This window comes from Leptodactylus fuscus, chromosome 6 (assembly GCF_031893055.1).
Source record: "Leptodactylus fuscus isolate aLepFus1 chromosome 6, aLepFus1.hap2, whole genome shotgun sequence".
NCBI classification, from domain to species: Eukaryota; Metazoa; Chordata; class Amphibia; order Anura; family Leptodactylidae; genus Leptodactylus; species Leptodactylus fuscus.
In genome coordinates this window covers 127,800,646-127,815,250 of record NC_134270.1, presented here as the reverse complement: position 1 = coordinate 127,815,250, position 14,605 = coordinate 127,800,646, and the positions used below count along the sequence as shown (strand labels likewise).

General features: G+C 38.9%; 2 protein-coding genes across 2 annotated transcripts; both read right to left on the bottom strand.

Annotated features, from left to right (window-relative positions):
- Positions 1-7,906: 7,906 nt before the first annotated feature.
- Positions 7,907-10,304, bottom strand: HOXB5 (homeobox B5). The gene is made up of 2 exons (XM_075278711.1): positions 9,776-10,304; positions 7,907-8,154 (listed from the first exon to the last, which is right to left on the bottom strand). The coding sequence occupies exons 1-2, from the start codon at positions 10,302-10,304 to the stop codon at positions 7,907-7,909; spliced, it is 777 nt and encodes a 258-aa protein (XP_075134812.1).
- A 1,713-nt stretch (positions 10,305-12,017) lies between these two features.
- On the bottom strand, positions 12,018-14,274 carry HOXB6 (homeobox B6). The gene is made up of 2 exons (XM_075278709.1): positions 13,857-14,274; positions 12,018-12,401 (listed from the first exon to the last, which is right to left on the bottom strand). Exons 1-2 carry the CDS (start codon positions 14,272-14,274, stop codon positions 12,145-12,147), a joined length of 675 nt encoding a protein of 224 aa, XP_075134810.1. The 3' UTR covers positions 12,018-12,144.
- Between the last annotated feature and the right edge of the window lie 331 nt (positions 14,275-14,605).

Sequence of the window (14,605 nt, the reverse complement as noted above, 5' to 3'; positions counted from 1 at the left end):
CCATCTTTGCCCCTGTAGCGTTTATGTCAACTGCATATCCCCCCAGACACGAATTTGTGAAATGATTGTCCTCACACAAATTCGGATCTACAGGGTACATACAGAAGACAGACAGAATCTTCTCATGGCTTCCTGGCAGATCCTGAGCGATTTATCAGTACATGCGAACCCCAAATCCGCAGATCACATTATATAGAAACAATGCAAGAAATATATATAGAAATCCCAGGAATACTGAAATATATGAAACAGATACAACATACCATGAACAGGGTGGCTTCGAGTTGCACTCTGTCTGTTTGTCTCTCTCATTCTCTAGATAGATAGATAGATAGATAGATAGATAGATAGATAGATAGATAGATAGATAGATAGATAGATAGATATATAGAGTACCTTGCAAATAATACCTGTATAACATTAGTTGTCCCTCCCAAACACTAGACAGACTGCACAGGGCTCACACTGGACAAAATAATGTCACTTTGGGGCAGATAAAACATGAAAGCAGAGCCTTCACCAAAGTCGCCATTTAACTCTTTCGACAATTTTCCATAAACAATTCTTTAAGGGCACTAAAAGGTTCACAGGCATATAGAGGAGCTTATTCACACAGAAATATCATACATATCAAGATATAGAAAATGAAAATATGTATCAAACAAACAATGAATATTCCATCTATTATCTAGCATACATCGCCTCCATTTATAACCAGTGGATTTAGGGTTTGTATACACAATAAAAGTGATTAAATATGACTTTAAATAATTGTAAAACGAAAAAGGTTTATTTTCCCTATAAAATGGAAATAAATAGAGGAAGAAAGAACGGCATATGTGTATATACATGTATATATATATATATATATATATATATATATATATATATATATATATACATCTGATAAATAGATATACATTTGTCTATGTATCTAATATCTTTATCTATTCATGTAGCTTGTATGTGATGTATGTATGTGTATATATATATATATATATATATATATATATATATCTTTCAATCTGTAAGTTTATATCTAATGCATTTGTCTATATATGCAGCTAATATCAATATATGAACTATATTTAATATATCAGTCTGTAATGTCTGTATATATATATATATATATATATATATATATTAATGTATTTTTTTCTATTTGTGCATGCAATATCCATCTTTACGAATGTGATTCAATCTAGTTTTAAATTAAAGAGATCATCTCTCCAGTCACTGATGTCACCCATGAGATAAGATTCCCAGAGATTAGGCCTCTTCAGTATTTCTTTAATGTTGTGTTGTGTTAATGATATTGTTATGGTAATTATTAATATTATTATGTGTTTAGCTATCTATTAGACGTATTATATGAGCCATGTCCCAACACCTATATGTTCCTGTCTACCTGTATGCTGCCACCCCCTGCTGCCTCCCTCCACCTCTTCCCTGCCATGATCACATACCTTGCTCACTTCTTGCCTCCTCCTGCATGTCTTGCTTTCTTCCAGAGAGTAAAATATTAGATGTCAGTGAGCCCAGGACCTTACAGCAGAGCCCCTGCTCCTCTGCTACATCAGAATAATAGTAGTGCAGTCCAGGGCTCAGCTCCTTGGTGCGGTCAGGCACAGGGGCCTTATGAGCCCATTACAATCACAGATCCCCAGTTTTTTTGGGGGAATTAATCTCATAGTTTGTCAGTCATTGTTAAACAGCGAGGCGTGGTGTGTGTGATCGCCGCTGGCATTTTCATATAGTTCCTACAAGCTGTGACCTGCGATTCACCCTGTGCTGGCCTCTCCCACTATACACAGCCTGTACTACATACATGGAGGCAGCCTGCACCATGCTGCCTGTATACAGAGTCTGCACTAACACTACATACACGGAGACAGCCTGCACCATGCTGTCTATATACAGAGTCTGTACTCACATTACATACATGGAGACAGCCTGCACCATGCTGCCTGTATACAGAGTCTGTACTCACACTACATACATGGAGACAGCCTGCACCATGCTGCCTGTATACAGAGTCTGTACTCACACTACATACATGAAGACAGTCTGCACCATGCTGCCTGTATACAGAGTCTGTACTCACACTACATACATGGAGACAGCCTGCACCATGCTGCCTGTATACAGAGTCTGCACTAACACTACATACATGGAGACAGCCTGCACCATGCTGCCTATCTACAGACACATAGCAGGTTGAATAACACATGATTCATACAATAGTCTCTGCATTATAGTAAGCAGGTAACTTCATAAAGCTCAGGTGCACAAGGAGAGGGAAAAATACTTAGTGTTGCATATGATATGAAATACAGTCTCAATAAACAAGTGGTTGTCTGATGTGGCGGCTATATTTCCATTACTGGAAAATAGTGCATAGAAGGGAAATTGGAATCTTATCATTTAGTTGTCATTTATGGTTATAAACATTATGTTATTACACTTGCCACTATAGGAAGAGTTTCAAGTATGTGAATGTCAGAATGCTACAGTGTAAAGGTTTAATACATTGATCATTGCATGATATATATATATATATATATATATATATATATATATATATATATGTGCATATTTAATGTTCCTCTATTATATGTATCAATAAAATCCATTCAATTACATATAATGCTTTAAATAATAAACAAGCACTAAAATTAAATAAAAACAAAACAATACATGCAATATATATATATGGGGAAAAAAACAGGGTCAGTGTATTCAATTAATTATTATGTGTTTAATAAGCAATAAAGTAAAAATACGAACATTACAACACATGGAGAGAATAATAGTAATGTAATAATAATTACAAATAATTATTATCGTTATTATTATTTGTATTTTTATTTTGAGATGTCTATATCTATATACATATATGTATAGTTATCCCATCCCAATCTATCCCTTACATTCAATGTATTATAGTACTTAAACAATGCTATAATTTTGGTAGTTTCGTTATCTTGTCCTATAAGGACTCTATATTTCGCTTTATCGGAATGAGGTCAGTTCACAAAAATGTTAAATCCTTTCTTTTGGTATCTTTTTATGTAAATGATATAATGTGCAAACTGTTATGTACCTTTGTGCTACACCATTCATTATCTATATTAAAAGTGTAATGTAATATACCATCATAATATTAATTAAACATCATCATTACATTAAGTAGTATAATAATAATAATATTGGTAGTAAGTGTCGTTAAGTTAGTGCTTATAGAAATGCAATTTCGGGGGTTCCCCTGACAACTACTTATACACAGCCCTGCACTGTATACGGTCATTCCCACATAGCAGCTATATACTATCCTGTGTATTCTATATTATTAGACATTCTCCTTAGGCTCTGAAAATATTATACTGTGTTACATCCAGGCTGCTGACTATAGAACAATTGCTATTACCTTGCCTGATATTGTCTGTATAGTAATAGGGTTCACTGGATACATAACCATGCCTGCCATTTGGGGTTATTACATAGTATACTGCCTGACCATGCTCTTTACTAGTCTTTCAGTGCACTGAATAGCATTCATATGTCGCAGTGAGTTTGTTCTGTGTGACATTACTGTACATATTAAGCTGTAACCTGCGCATAATACATATTAATACATAATATACTCTAAACTGTATATTCGTTTGCTTTGTATTAGGTAGACATGACAAATCCCCTTCTCTGTAATAGAAGGAGCTGGAATCTGCTGAGGATCTATAGATCACTGCAGCAGTGAATTACATACGTAAACTTTTGACCCTCCACTTCTTGACCTCCAGGACCATAATACGGTGCTAACAAGACGCTGTCAGGCTGCCCTGGGGCTGGGACAGACGCCTTGTATCCTGCTCTCTCCTGATCCTTTATGGAGGAGCTGGAAATGTTTTATAACTGTATTAATAACGCAATGAATGAACTGCAGCATAAACATATCAGGGCTATTAGCTGGAATTTGCAGGTAGATCACTTGTACAAGGATTTGATTATATTTCCTCTAAATCAGATGGATTCATTTTACTGGATGAAGTATTTTTATTGTGTTTCATATATCAAATAATAATATGGATAGGAATAGGATACAGGATGTTTTGTAAGGTAGAATTATCAGCAGGGTGGTCATTGTATTTATGGCCATAAACTGTGTGTGAACCTGGTCTAAAGCGGGCTCTGCTGGTCACTATAGGGTACTGCAAGTCACTGCAACGGCAGACAGAACCGTGACTGCAATGAACTTAGCCTCTTCTACAGGGTCAGGAGGTAAAGGCGCCTGGTTCTTGTAGGATATCTTTTTGTGACCTGGACTGTATATAGGGGAGAGGGATATATATAGGAATGAACATGAATTCATTCTATATGTATTATTAATATGAATCTTATTATAGTGTCAGTGTCCTGAATGGAGCTCGGGCGACTATTCCCGGCAGAGGAGGGTGAGATGTGCTTGGTTCTGTTCTCTGCACCAGACTGCTGACCTCGCAATGATCCCTCTCTCTATGAATAATTGATGGGGTATGTGCAAAGCTTCTCCCATTCAGAATGCAAACCCCATTATCCTGCCAAAATGGCGATTTAATCGTTTAGAATAGCTGCGCTTTTTCAGCTCATTTGTGCCCCCTTTGCTTTTCATTTGATATTCCTAATTAAATCGCTTAGCAGATTTCCATCACCTACTTACTTACCAGCAAATAAAACATCGCACTCCACAAACTTCCCCGCATTAAGAGGAAAAGGAGAGTTTAGTAATTATAGTTCATTCTCAGCACAATGATGATGGAGGAAAGGTGAAGGAGGGTTCAGGGTACAACAGGGGCCCGGGGGTGAAAAGTGCAAGGAGCCGAGGCTGCAGTGCCAGTGACTCAGTGTGCCCAAGATTATAATGTGCTGCCCAATATTATACTGTTTCCGATATAATACTGTGCTGCCCAATGTTATACTGTGCTTCCCAATATTATACCATGCCCAATACTATACTGTGCTCACTGCATTGCTGCCCAATATTATACTGTTGCCAAAATTATACTGTGCTGTCCAATGTTATACTGTGCCCACTGCAGTGCTGCCCAATATTATACCGTGCCCACTGCAGTGCTGCCCAATATTATACTGTGCTGCCCAGTATTATGATGTGCCCAATTTCATACTGTGCCCACCACTGCAGCCCAATATTATACAGTGCCCACTGCAGTGCTGTCAATATTATACAGTGCCCACCACTGCAGGGCTTCCCAATATTATACAGTTCCCACCACTGCAGTGCTGCCCAATATTATACAGTGCCCACCACTGCTCTGCTGCCTAATATTAGAACTAACCAGAATGCAAAGCTTACTAATAATAGCAAATTATATATATATATATATATATATATATATATATATATATATATATATATATATATAAAATAAAGAATACATACACACATGGATTTCTACACAACACATTTTGGTGGGATTATATCTCTTCCTGCCTATTAAATAAATCACTTTTATTTAGACAGATCTAAAAATCTTCCCTGAACAAAAGAGGAAACAAATAGTAACCCAGTAAACCCCTTTGTGTCTGCACAGCCGTATCCTTGCTTTCCTGTTTATTGTACAGACACCATCCTCATGTGCACCTACAGCTCTTTGCCCCCAGACTCCCCTCATCCTGCAATCTCTGCCGCAATCATCTGCAGTGATTAGGAACTTCAATGTAGATTTACCCCTAGAAACACATCCCGTCTATTAACCCCACCTATAACCAGGCAGGAGCAGAAAGCACCAACAATCTCAGCACAGTCTTCCTTTGTAATTTGACTCGCTAAACGACCCTCATAGATGATTCGTCATTTGTAATTCCCAACTAAATCCATTTCTCATGACATGCATTGAGGTGAACTTTGAGAAGAGAACTGAAGCCACAACAGATGTTGTATTTGCTTCTGAATTCTCCACTGTAAATAATCTATGTTATATGTAGTGATAACAGGACGGGTTTAATGTAGCCGAAATATTTTATAGCTTATCATTACAGGACGAAAATCTATTTATCATCTATTGTCTTATCATCCTAAACGATCTTATCGAGTGAACAATTTATAGACGATTTCATGTCATGCAATGAAACGAAAAGGATGTTTGTGATATAGATTGGCATACATATAAAATATATAAAATACACTTATCTATCTATCTATCTATCTATCTATCTATCTATCTATCTATCTATCTATCAATCATCTATCTATCTATCTATCTATCATCTATTTTAACCTTCTATCTATCTATCTATCTATCTATCTATCTATCTATCTATCTATCCATCCATCCATCCATCCATTTATTTACCCACCTTCCTATCTCTTAATTAAATTATCTTTGTCATACCATTTATTATTATTTCATTGTACAATTTGCCTCGATTCTGGTTGCTTTGCACGATTAAAATATACATATATCTATTAGTAAAGTAGTATCAATTTAAGATAATTTTACATTTCTATATATTGTACATGCAATTTATTCTATAATATATATATATATTGTACATACAATTTCTTTAGTAAAATGTGATCCTCTGAAGGATCGATCCCCGTCATGTCTGCTAACGATAACGATCCACACACTGTCAGACAATCCATCATGAATCCCCATCCTTCCTATTGAATATTCCCGGCATCTCATTGCACATGCGAGTGTTTTGCAGCCAGTTGCTATAATAATGTGGTGTGAATAAGGTCTTACTTACGTTTTGGTGGCCCTGTGCACTGAGCAGGATCCTGCAGTGTGTGTGTCATTCCCTGCACAGCTCATCTGCTGCAATCCTCCCTCACAAGCCAGTTAAACTGTCACTTAACATTGTGGAGAATGTGAAATATATTGTACATTGTCAACTCCCTAAAACCATAAACCTAAGTTTATGGAGCTCACGTGACTTTTGAGAGCCAGTGAGGGGGTATCTGTCTGAGGTCTGGGCCATTTTTACGATCTAACTTCTAGATAAAACCGTAGCCATTTGACATGTAAATGTCATACCTACTTTGGGTGTAGTTTGCCTCTGCTAAAATAGCAATAGGGATTGGGATGTGACTCCTCCACAAGGCCTAGCAGGACTGGGGTAAGTCTTATCCTCTCTGACTTCATTTCTACTTGTTACTGATTCTGACTATGGAGGGAGGTGAAAGTGTGTTCAGAGTTTGGGAAGTTTGTAGAAACTTTTTAGAACTTTCCCAGCACAGAGAAATCGTTTCGATTGATCTTACGATAAATATTTATTTGACCCCCTTGTAATCCATGGATGGTCTGTGTAAATTTATATATACAATTATTTACTAAGGTAAGGAACATGCAGCAAGATAAAGAAAAGTAAGACACAGACAATAAGACACCTCTGACCAATAAGTGAAACATCTTTTTTATTAATAATACAAATACAACAATGGATTGGCAAATCCCCAGGCAGACAGACAATACAGGTACCAATAGACAAGACATGTCACTCACTCCCCCAACACTTACTGGTGTGACAGCAGCTTCAATCTAATACCTTGTAATAAGAGAACAATGAACAAACACCAAACTAGCAAGCAAGGACACTGAAATAACGCAATGCATCCACAAGCCTACCTGTCCTGGAAACCATTCAATAACGCAGCGTTTTATTATCAATTATAAATAAGTTAGGAGACTGAGGATCTGGATGAACATGCCATGTAGTCCATACAAAGCAGCATATCTTACATCACAGACAGGGAACATCACGGCGACTGAGCCACTGTACACAGCTAGAAATGATGAGAAGATGGGGAATCCTGGGCAAGAGCCGCCATTGTCCTGTGGAGGAGCCCAGCAAGTGCCACTAAGGTGTCCCAGATGGGTGTAAGGTGCAGTCCTGGTGTCTGCCCCTGTCAGGGCTGGAAGGCGCTGCCTGCTGTGGCCAGGCTCATACTTTTCAGTTTATTATCTTTTTTCCACTTCATCCTGCGGTTCTGGAACCAAATCTTGATCTGGCGCTCAGATAGGCACAATGCATGTGCGATTTCTATGCGTCTTCTCCGGGTCAGGTACCTATTGAAGTGGAACTCCTTCTCCAGCTCCAGGGTCTGGTACCGGGTGTAAGCTGTCCTGGCCCGCTTGCCGTCCGGACCTGTCATGTCTGCATGATGGGGAGACAGATAATAAATGTGGGGGGCCCTGTGCACATTACTGCCCCCACTTTACACCCTAATGCTGCACATTACTTCCCCCACTTTATACCTTCATATAACACATTACTGCCACCACTTTATACCTTCATATTACACATTACTGCCCCCACTTTATACCTTTATATTACACATTACTGCCCCCACTTTATACCTTTATATTACACATTACTGCCCCCACTTTATACCCTAATGCTGCACATTACTGCCCCTACTTTATACCTTTATATTACACATTACTGCCCCACTTTATACCTTTATATTACACATTACTGCCCCACTTTATACCTTTATATTACACATTACTGCCCCTACTTTATACCTTCATATTACACATTACTGCCCCCACTTTATACCTTTATATTACACATTACTGCCCCACTTTATACCTTTATATTACACATTACTGCCCCACTTTATACCTTTATATTACACATTACTGCCCCACTTTATACCTTTATATTACACATTACTGCCCCTACTTTATACCTTCATATTACACATTACTGCCCCCACTTTATACCTTTATATTACACATTACTGCCCCACTTTATACCTTTATATTACACATTACTGCCCCACTTTACACCTTCATATTAAACATTACTGCCCCTACTTTATAGCTTCATATTACACATTACTGCCCCCACTTTATACCTTTATATTACACATTACTGCCCTTACTTTATACCTTCATATTACTCATTACTGCCCCCACTTTATACCTTTATATTACACATTACTGCCCCAAATTTATACCTCTATATTACACATTACTGCCCCCACTTTACACCTTTATATTACACATTACTGTCCCCACTTTACACCTTTATTCTCAAACCTGCCTATTCCATAGCTTTTACCCTACACCACCCTTGTACTTGGACCTGCTGCTGCCCCGCACCCCCAAAAAAACCCAATTCTTAATCTTCCATAGTGCTTTTATTATTTTTCAGGAACAAATCAGTTAATGATACTGGGCAGCAAATAACAATGCCATTACTAGTGTATCTGCACCCAAAAAAAAATATATTTCTTATTCTTCCACAGTGCTTCTATTATTTTTCCAGGAACAAATCAGTTAATGATATTGGCCAACAAATTACATTGCAATTACTATTGTATCTGCTGCCCCCCAAAATGTACAGCACCCCAACACTTTGGAATGCTCTTATTCTATTCTCTATCGCCCTCAGAAATTCTGTATTTCCTCTTGAGCCCCCCATCCTGTTCTCCCTCATACTACATTGTATGTTCTCTTCTCTCTATCCCCTTCACATCTCTTTCTCCCTTTTTACTCTTCCCTATCTTTAGGATTTGATGCCATTATATGGCCTATTTCATATCAGATTCACAAGTCATTTGTACAATACTTAAATTTATTACTGAATTTCGCTACATTTTCCTTGCTGAGGTTTTTTATTTGTTGGTGTATAGATATACATCCCATACCTGTTCTATGTGACATGGTACACAGCAGTCTATATACATGTGTGCATATACCATGGTATATAGGGCACCGAGGCTTCCTCTCCTCGCCCCTGTGAAATGGAAAGTAAAAAGCAGCGGTACCGTGACTGATGTGCAGCTTCCTCATCCAGGGGAAGATCTGAGGAGTGTGTCCGTCTGCAGTGGTGGCTCCAGGGGGGCTGCTGTCTTGCTGTGGTCTCGGGGTGGCTTCCTCGGGGTCTGAGGAGGCGCTGGTCTCTTCTACCTCTGTGAAGTGGCTGCTGCTGCTGGATGTTGTCGGCTCTGACGGAACTTGCTCGCTCTTTCCCCCGTGGCTCTGGGACTCTGGGGAGGAGAGGGGGCAGCTGGAGGCGGCTCTGTACCTGCTCCCCTGGGCTGGGAAGCCCCCAGTGTTATCCCCATAGTGGTGACTGCTGTCGGCGCTGCTGCTGTTGCTGGTTGCGCTGCCCCGGCTGACGCTCAGGTCCATGCCATTGTAGTTGTAAGCACCATAAGAGGTGGGCTGCATGCTGCCTGCCTCCCTGTAAGCACCGTTCACATTGCTGCTGCTGCCAGTGCCATAATTTAACACATGGTAGTCGGGGCCATTAGAATAGCGCCCTGAGAACGAGTTCACAAAGTAGGAACTCATTTGGGTGAATTTGGAGGCTTGATTTGTGGATCACCCCGCGTCTGACGATTTATGATGTATTAATGAATTATAGCAATGCACTGTACTTCGTTTTTGCTATGTATGCGGCCAAATATGGGGGTGTGGGTGCGTTTGGAAATCACGTGCTTTTGTTGACCAGTCGTAAATTCTCACTGATGACCTCAAGAGGTAATTCATGCTCTATGGTTACAAATAATGACGATCTGAGAATCGTTAGGCCCAAGTCAATGTACAGCTTCCAAAAAAAAATCATTGGGAATCTGAGCTCTGCCTGTTAGCAGACTGCGCCACCTACCGGAAAGACGGGGCACTGCGGCGGGGTACACACCCAGAAAATAACCCATGAAGTGCCCTGCTTTTAGATTTTTGGATTTTAATAACGACCTATAATTCTCACTCTTAATATAATTAGGCAGAATTAGATGTCAGAATATCCAATAATAATCAAAGTCGCCCGATCCCACATTAAACTTACTGTCTAGACGATACAATCACTAGTAAAGACGCATAAAACACTTAGAGTGATGCCTAAAAATACATTGAAAAATAAAAAAAATGGAAGGCTAAAGCATATAAAATATATAAAAGGTATGAAATGTATATAGTCGGGTTCCGATCTCAATGTATAGATTTATTGACCCAGTACAAAATCTGGATATGCTCCTATTGTGGTATATAAAAGCTGCCATATATTATTACACCACTTAAAAAAAAACGCATCCAACTTTGCTTCCATTGTCTTTGTATGTGGGATTGTATTAAATGTAATAGAGAAAGAAAAAGACTTAGAAAATCATCATGAAGTCCCAATGTTATTCCAGTTTTATTCACATTAAGAAAAGTGAAATATGATAGCAATGAATGACAGGCTTTATTAAAGAGTCCATGGAAGAAAGAAGCTAGACTTGTATTGCTCTTCATAGAAACGCCATGTTTTATTTCCAGCAGTTATGTGAATCCATAATGCTAAATATACAGAGAAAATAAACCACAAGTATTCATTGTCCACAACATTGAATAAAATCCCCCAGACGAGCTGCCTAGCATTCAGAAGAAGAGGGAATTGGATTAGAGGAGGCTGAGCTGCTGGAGCCTGAATTTCTCCATTCTCCATAATACTGTACCTCTCTCATTTCATGTTGGGAAAGTGCAGGAACACAGCCAGTGTTTTATAATGAGAACGGATGTTTGGTCAGTCGGAATTCCCAGGGGTGGTGGGCTACAAAATACAGACATAAGACTATTTGTGCTTGTAATAAAACATCACTGTGGGTAGATCTGATCCCATTCACTATTATTAGCTAGTAGAGGTCCTTGTCATGGACAGGTCAGATCACTAGGCCGACCCCGACTACAAATAGAGAGGAAAAAAACAAACAAAAAACAACCCGACTACAAATAGAGAGAAAAAAAACAACAAAAAAAGAACAGCCACACATTGAAAACTAATAATCATAATAATAATAACAACAATAATAATAATAAAAATATACCATTTCACAATGACTTTCTAGGTAGTATTTAGAGTTTTCAGTAGACATGGAAATAATGCACCCGACAACAAAATCAATATATGCCAAATCGTGCATGGAACACCTAGACAAGACCCCTGGTAACATATATATATATATATATATATATATATATATATATATATATATATATATATATATTGCAGGGAGTATAATCCAGTATTGCAGAGCGATGACAGTCAGACATATAGGTAGTTATAATACAGATAATCTGATCTTTACCAGTCCTGTGTGCAATAATAATAATTTATTCAAGATACAAGGATTAGGCGCTGGGAGTGCGCCAGTTACTCGGCTGCTTTCTCTTCCTCTCCTGCGCTCTGCACAGAAGAGTTCAGGAGTTTACTCTCCTTTTTCCATTTCATCCTCCTGTTCTGGAACCAGATCTTGATCTGTCGCTCTGTCAGACACAAAGAATGAGCGATTTCGATCCTGCGTCTTCTGGTCAGGTAACGGTTAAAGTGAAACTCCTTCTCCAGCTCCAGGGTCTGGTATCTGGTGTAGGTTTGTCGCCCTCTCCTTCCACTGGGCCCAAATACTGAACCTGGAAGATAAGAAATATGTAGTTTACTATACAAATCTTATGTGTTTACTAATATATATATATAGTAGAGGGGCTGGGGGGGATATTTTTTCAAGGGGCAGGTAGACTGTCAAGATTTAAATAAATGTAAATGAAAGCTGAATATATATATATATATATATATATATATATATATATATATATATATATATTCAGCATATATATATATTCAGCATATATATATATATATATATATATATATATATATATATATATATCTATCTGTATACATGTAGGTAGGTATAGAGGTATACATGTATACATGTAGGTATAGGTATTCTTCCTCCATTGCATACATTTATACAATCCTAAAAGAACTGAACTATCTTAATATGTTTATACAGGATTTCGATTTATTTTGTATGGGCTTAATATATGAACAAGAATTTTCTATGGGCTCAGTATATGTATTATACTTGATTTAGACAAGAATTATATAACCAGGTTAAATACCCCCATATTTTTACCCATCTAGAATAATGGGGGTGTGACTGTAATAGTGACTGTAATCCCAGTATTATCTGCTATATGATCGCTTACTGAATTCTTTGCTTTGCCCCAACCGGTTAGAATAATAGATTCGAGCATTTAAGTGATAATGAAATGTATTGATCGCCACAAGCTGTGTGCATTAATGGATCCAGCACTTTGTATTCTGAGTAATGGGCGGCAGGTCCAGCTCTACAAACAACACACAACACAACACACGAGGAAATGTGGGGGCAATTCTCCAGTCTGGAGCTGGCCATAAGTCACTGAGCTAAAGTATCACCTGGGACTGCTTCATTACACTAAACTTTCATTAGGAATAAAGTGCTGCATGTCTGCATTGTATATAATGTATACCTACAGTATGCAATGTACATAATGTATATCTACAGTATGCAATGTACATAATGTATACCTACAGTATGCAATGTACATAATATATACTTACAGCGTGCTTATAGAAAGCTGCAATGTATATAATGTATACCTACAGTATGCATATAGATGGCTGCAATGTACATAATGTATACTTACAGCGTGCTTATAGGTAGCTGCAATGTATATAATTTATACCTACAGTATGCATATAGAAGGCTGCAATGTACATAATGTATACTTACAGCATGTTTATAGATAACTGTATAGGAGAGCAATGTCTGTATGGGACAGTACAGAGACAGACAGGGGTGATAGTGGACATAATAGAATGTATAACAGAAGAGCTACAATGTCATGTCATATATAAGAGGAGAATGACAGGGGGTCATGTCATGGACTGCACAGAGCTACATACAATGTCACCACAATGGAGAGATACAGGAGGAGGATGTGAGGAGTTGGAGTAAAAGTTGAGCAGGGAGCAGTGAAGTTGCACATATGGCAGATTTCAGGGCACCTATTGCACATGGGATAGGGTATAGCACTTACTATTGCACGAGTTCATCCTCTGCATCCAGGGGTAGACTGGTGTGGAGCACTTGGCGTCCTCAGGCTCCTCATAGAGCAGTTTGCTGTGTGCACAGTCCGGTTTCCTCTGCTCCTGGCTGTAGTGAGGAGACTGGTCATCCAGGGAGGACATGGCGCACGAAGCCTCCTTGTCCCTGTAAAATCCAGCTGCGCCATAGTCACAGGCGCCCGGCCGGGTGTAAGCTCCATTAGCCTGCTGGTGGTAATAAGACGATGAGGCATAGCCCTTGTCCTGCACTCCAGAGGCCCCATAGCTGGCAGAATAGTGTCTTAAAGGATCCGCATAGCCTGAGGAATATAACGGGATCTGTCCTAGGAAGGGTTCCTGCCCACCAGGCAGAGTTACCGGGAAAGTGGAGTTGACAAAATAGGAACTCATTGGGAGGAGGCTGCAGTCCTTCCTGGCTTTATGATTTGTTGTGTTTTATAGTCCAAGTGGTTTAGCTATTAGTAGTTTATCGGAGATTGGGTTTTAGCTGAAGGGGGATGGCCGGGTGCCAGTGAGGGACAGAAGGAAATAGAGGCATATGATCACATACTGACCAATAGCGAGCGCCTGAGATTGCGAAATAGCACCCTAGAGGGGCTGCCATTGCACCAGGGACCCTGGGAGCTACTAGCAGCCTTCCAGAGACACAGCTCCAGCACATAGCTCCAGATGAAGAAAACTACTTATATATGGATGGGGGAAGAAACTTCCCTATTATCTC

Bases quoted from the DNA above. Each gene is read 5' to 3' on its own strand.
- HOXB6 (XM_075278709.1), bottom strand. From the start codon at position 14,274: ATGAGTTCCTATTTTGTCAACTCCACTTTCCCGGTAACTCTGCCTGGT. The intron at 12,402-13,856 runs GTAAGTGCTATA...CTTATCTTCCAG, and splicing joins GAGGATGAACTCGTGCAATA to GTTCAGTATTTGGGCCCAGT.
- HOXB5 (XM_075278711.1), bottom strand. From the start codon at position 10,304: ATGAGTTCCTACTTTGTGAACTCGTTCTCAGGGCGCTATTCTAATGGC. The intron at 8,155-9,775 runs GTACCGCTGCTT...CCCATCATGCAG, and splicing joins GAAGCTGCACATCAGTCACG to ACATGACAGGTCCGGACGGC.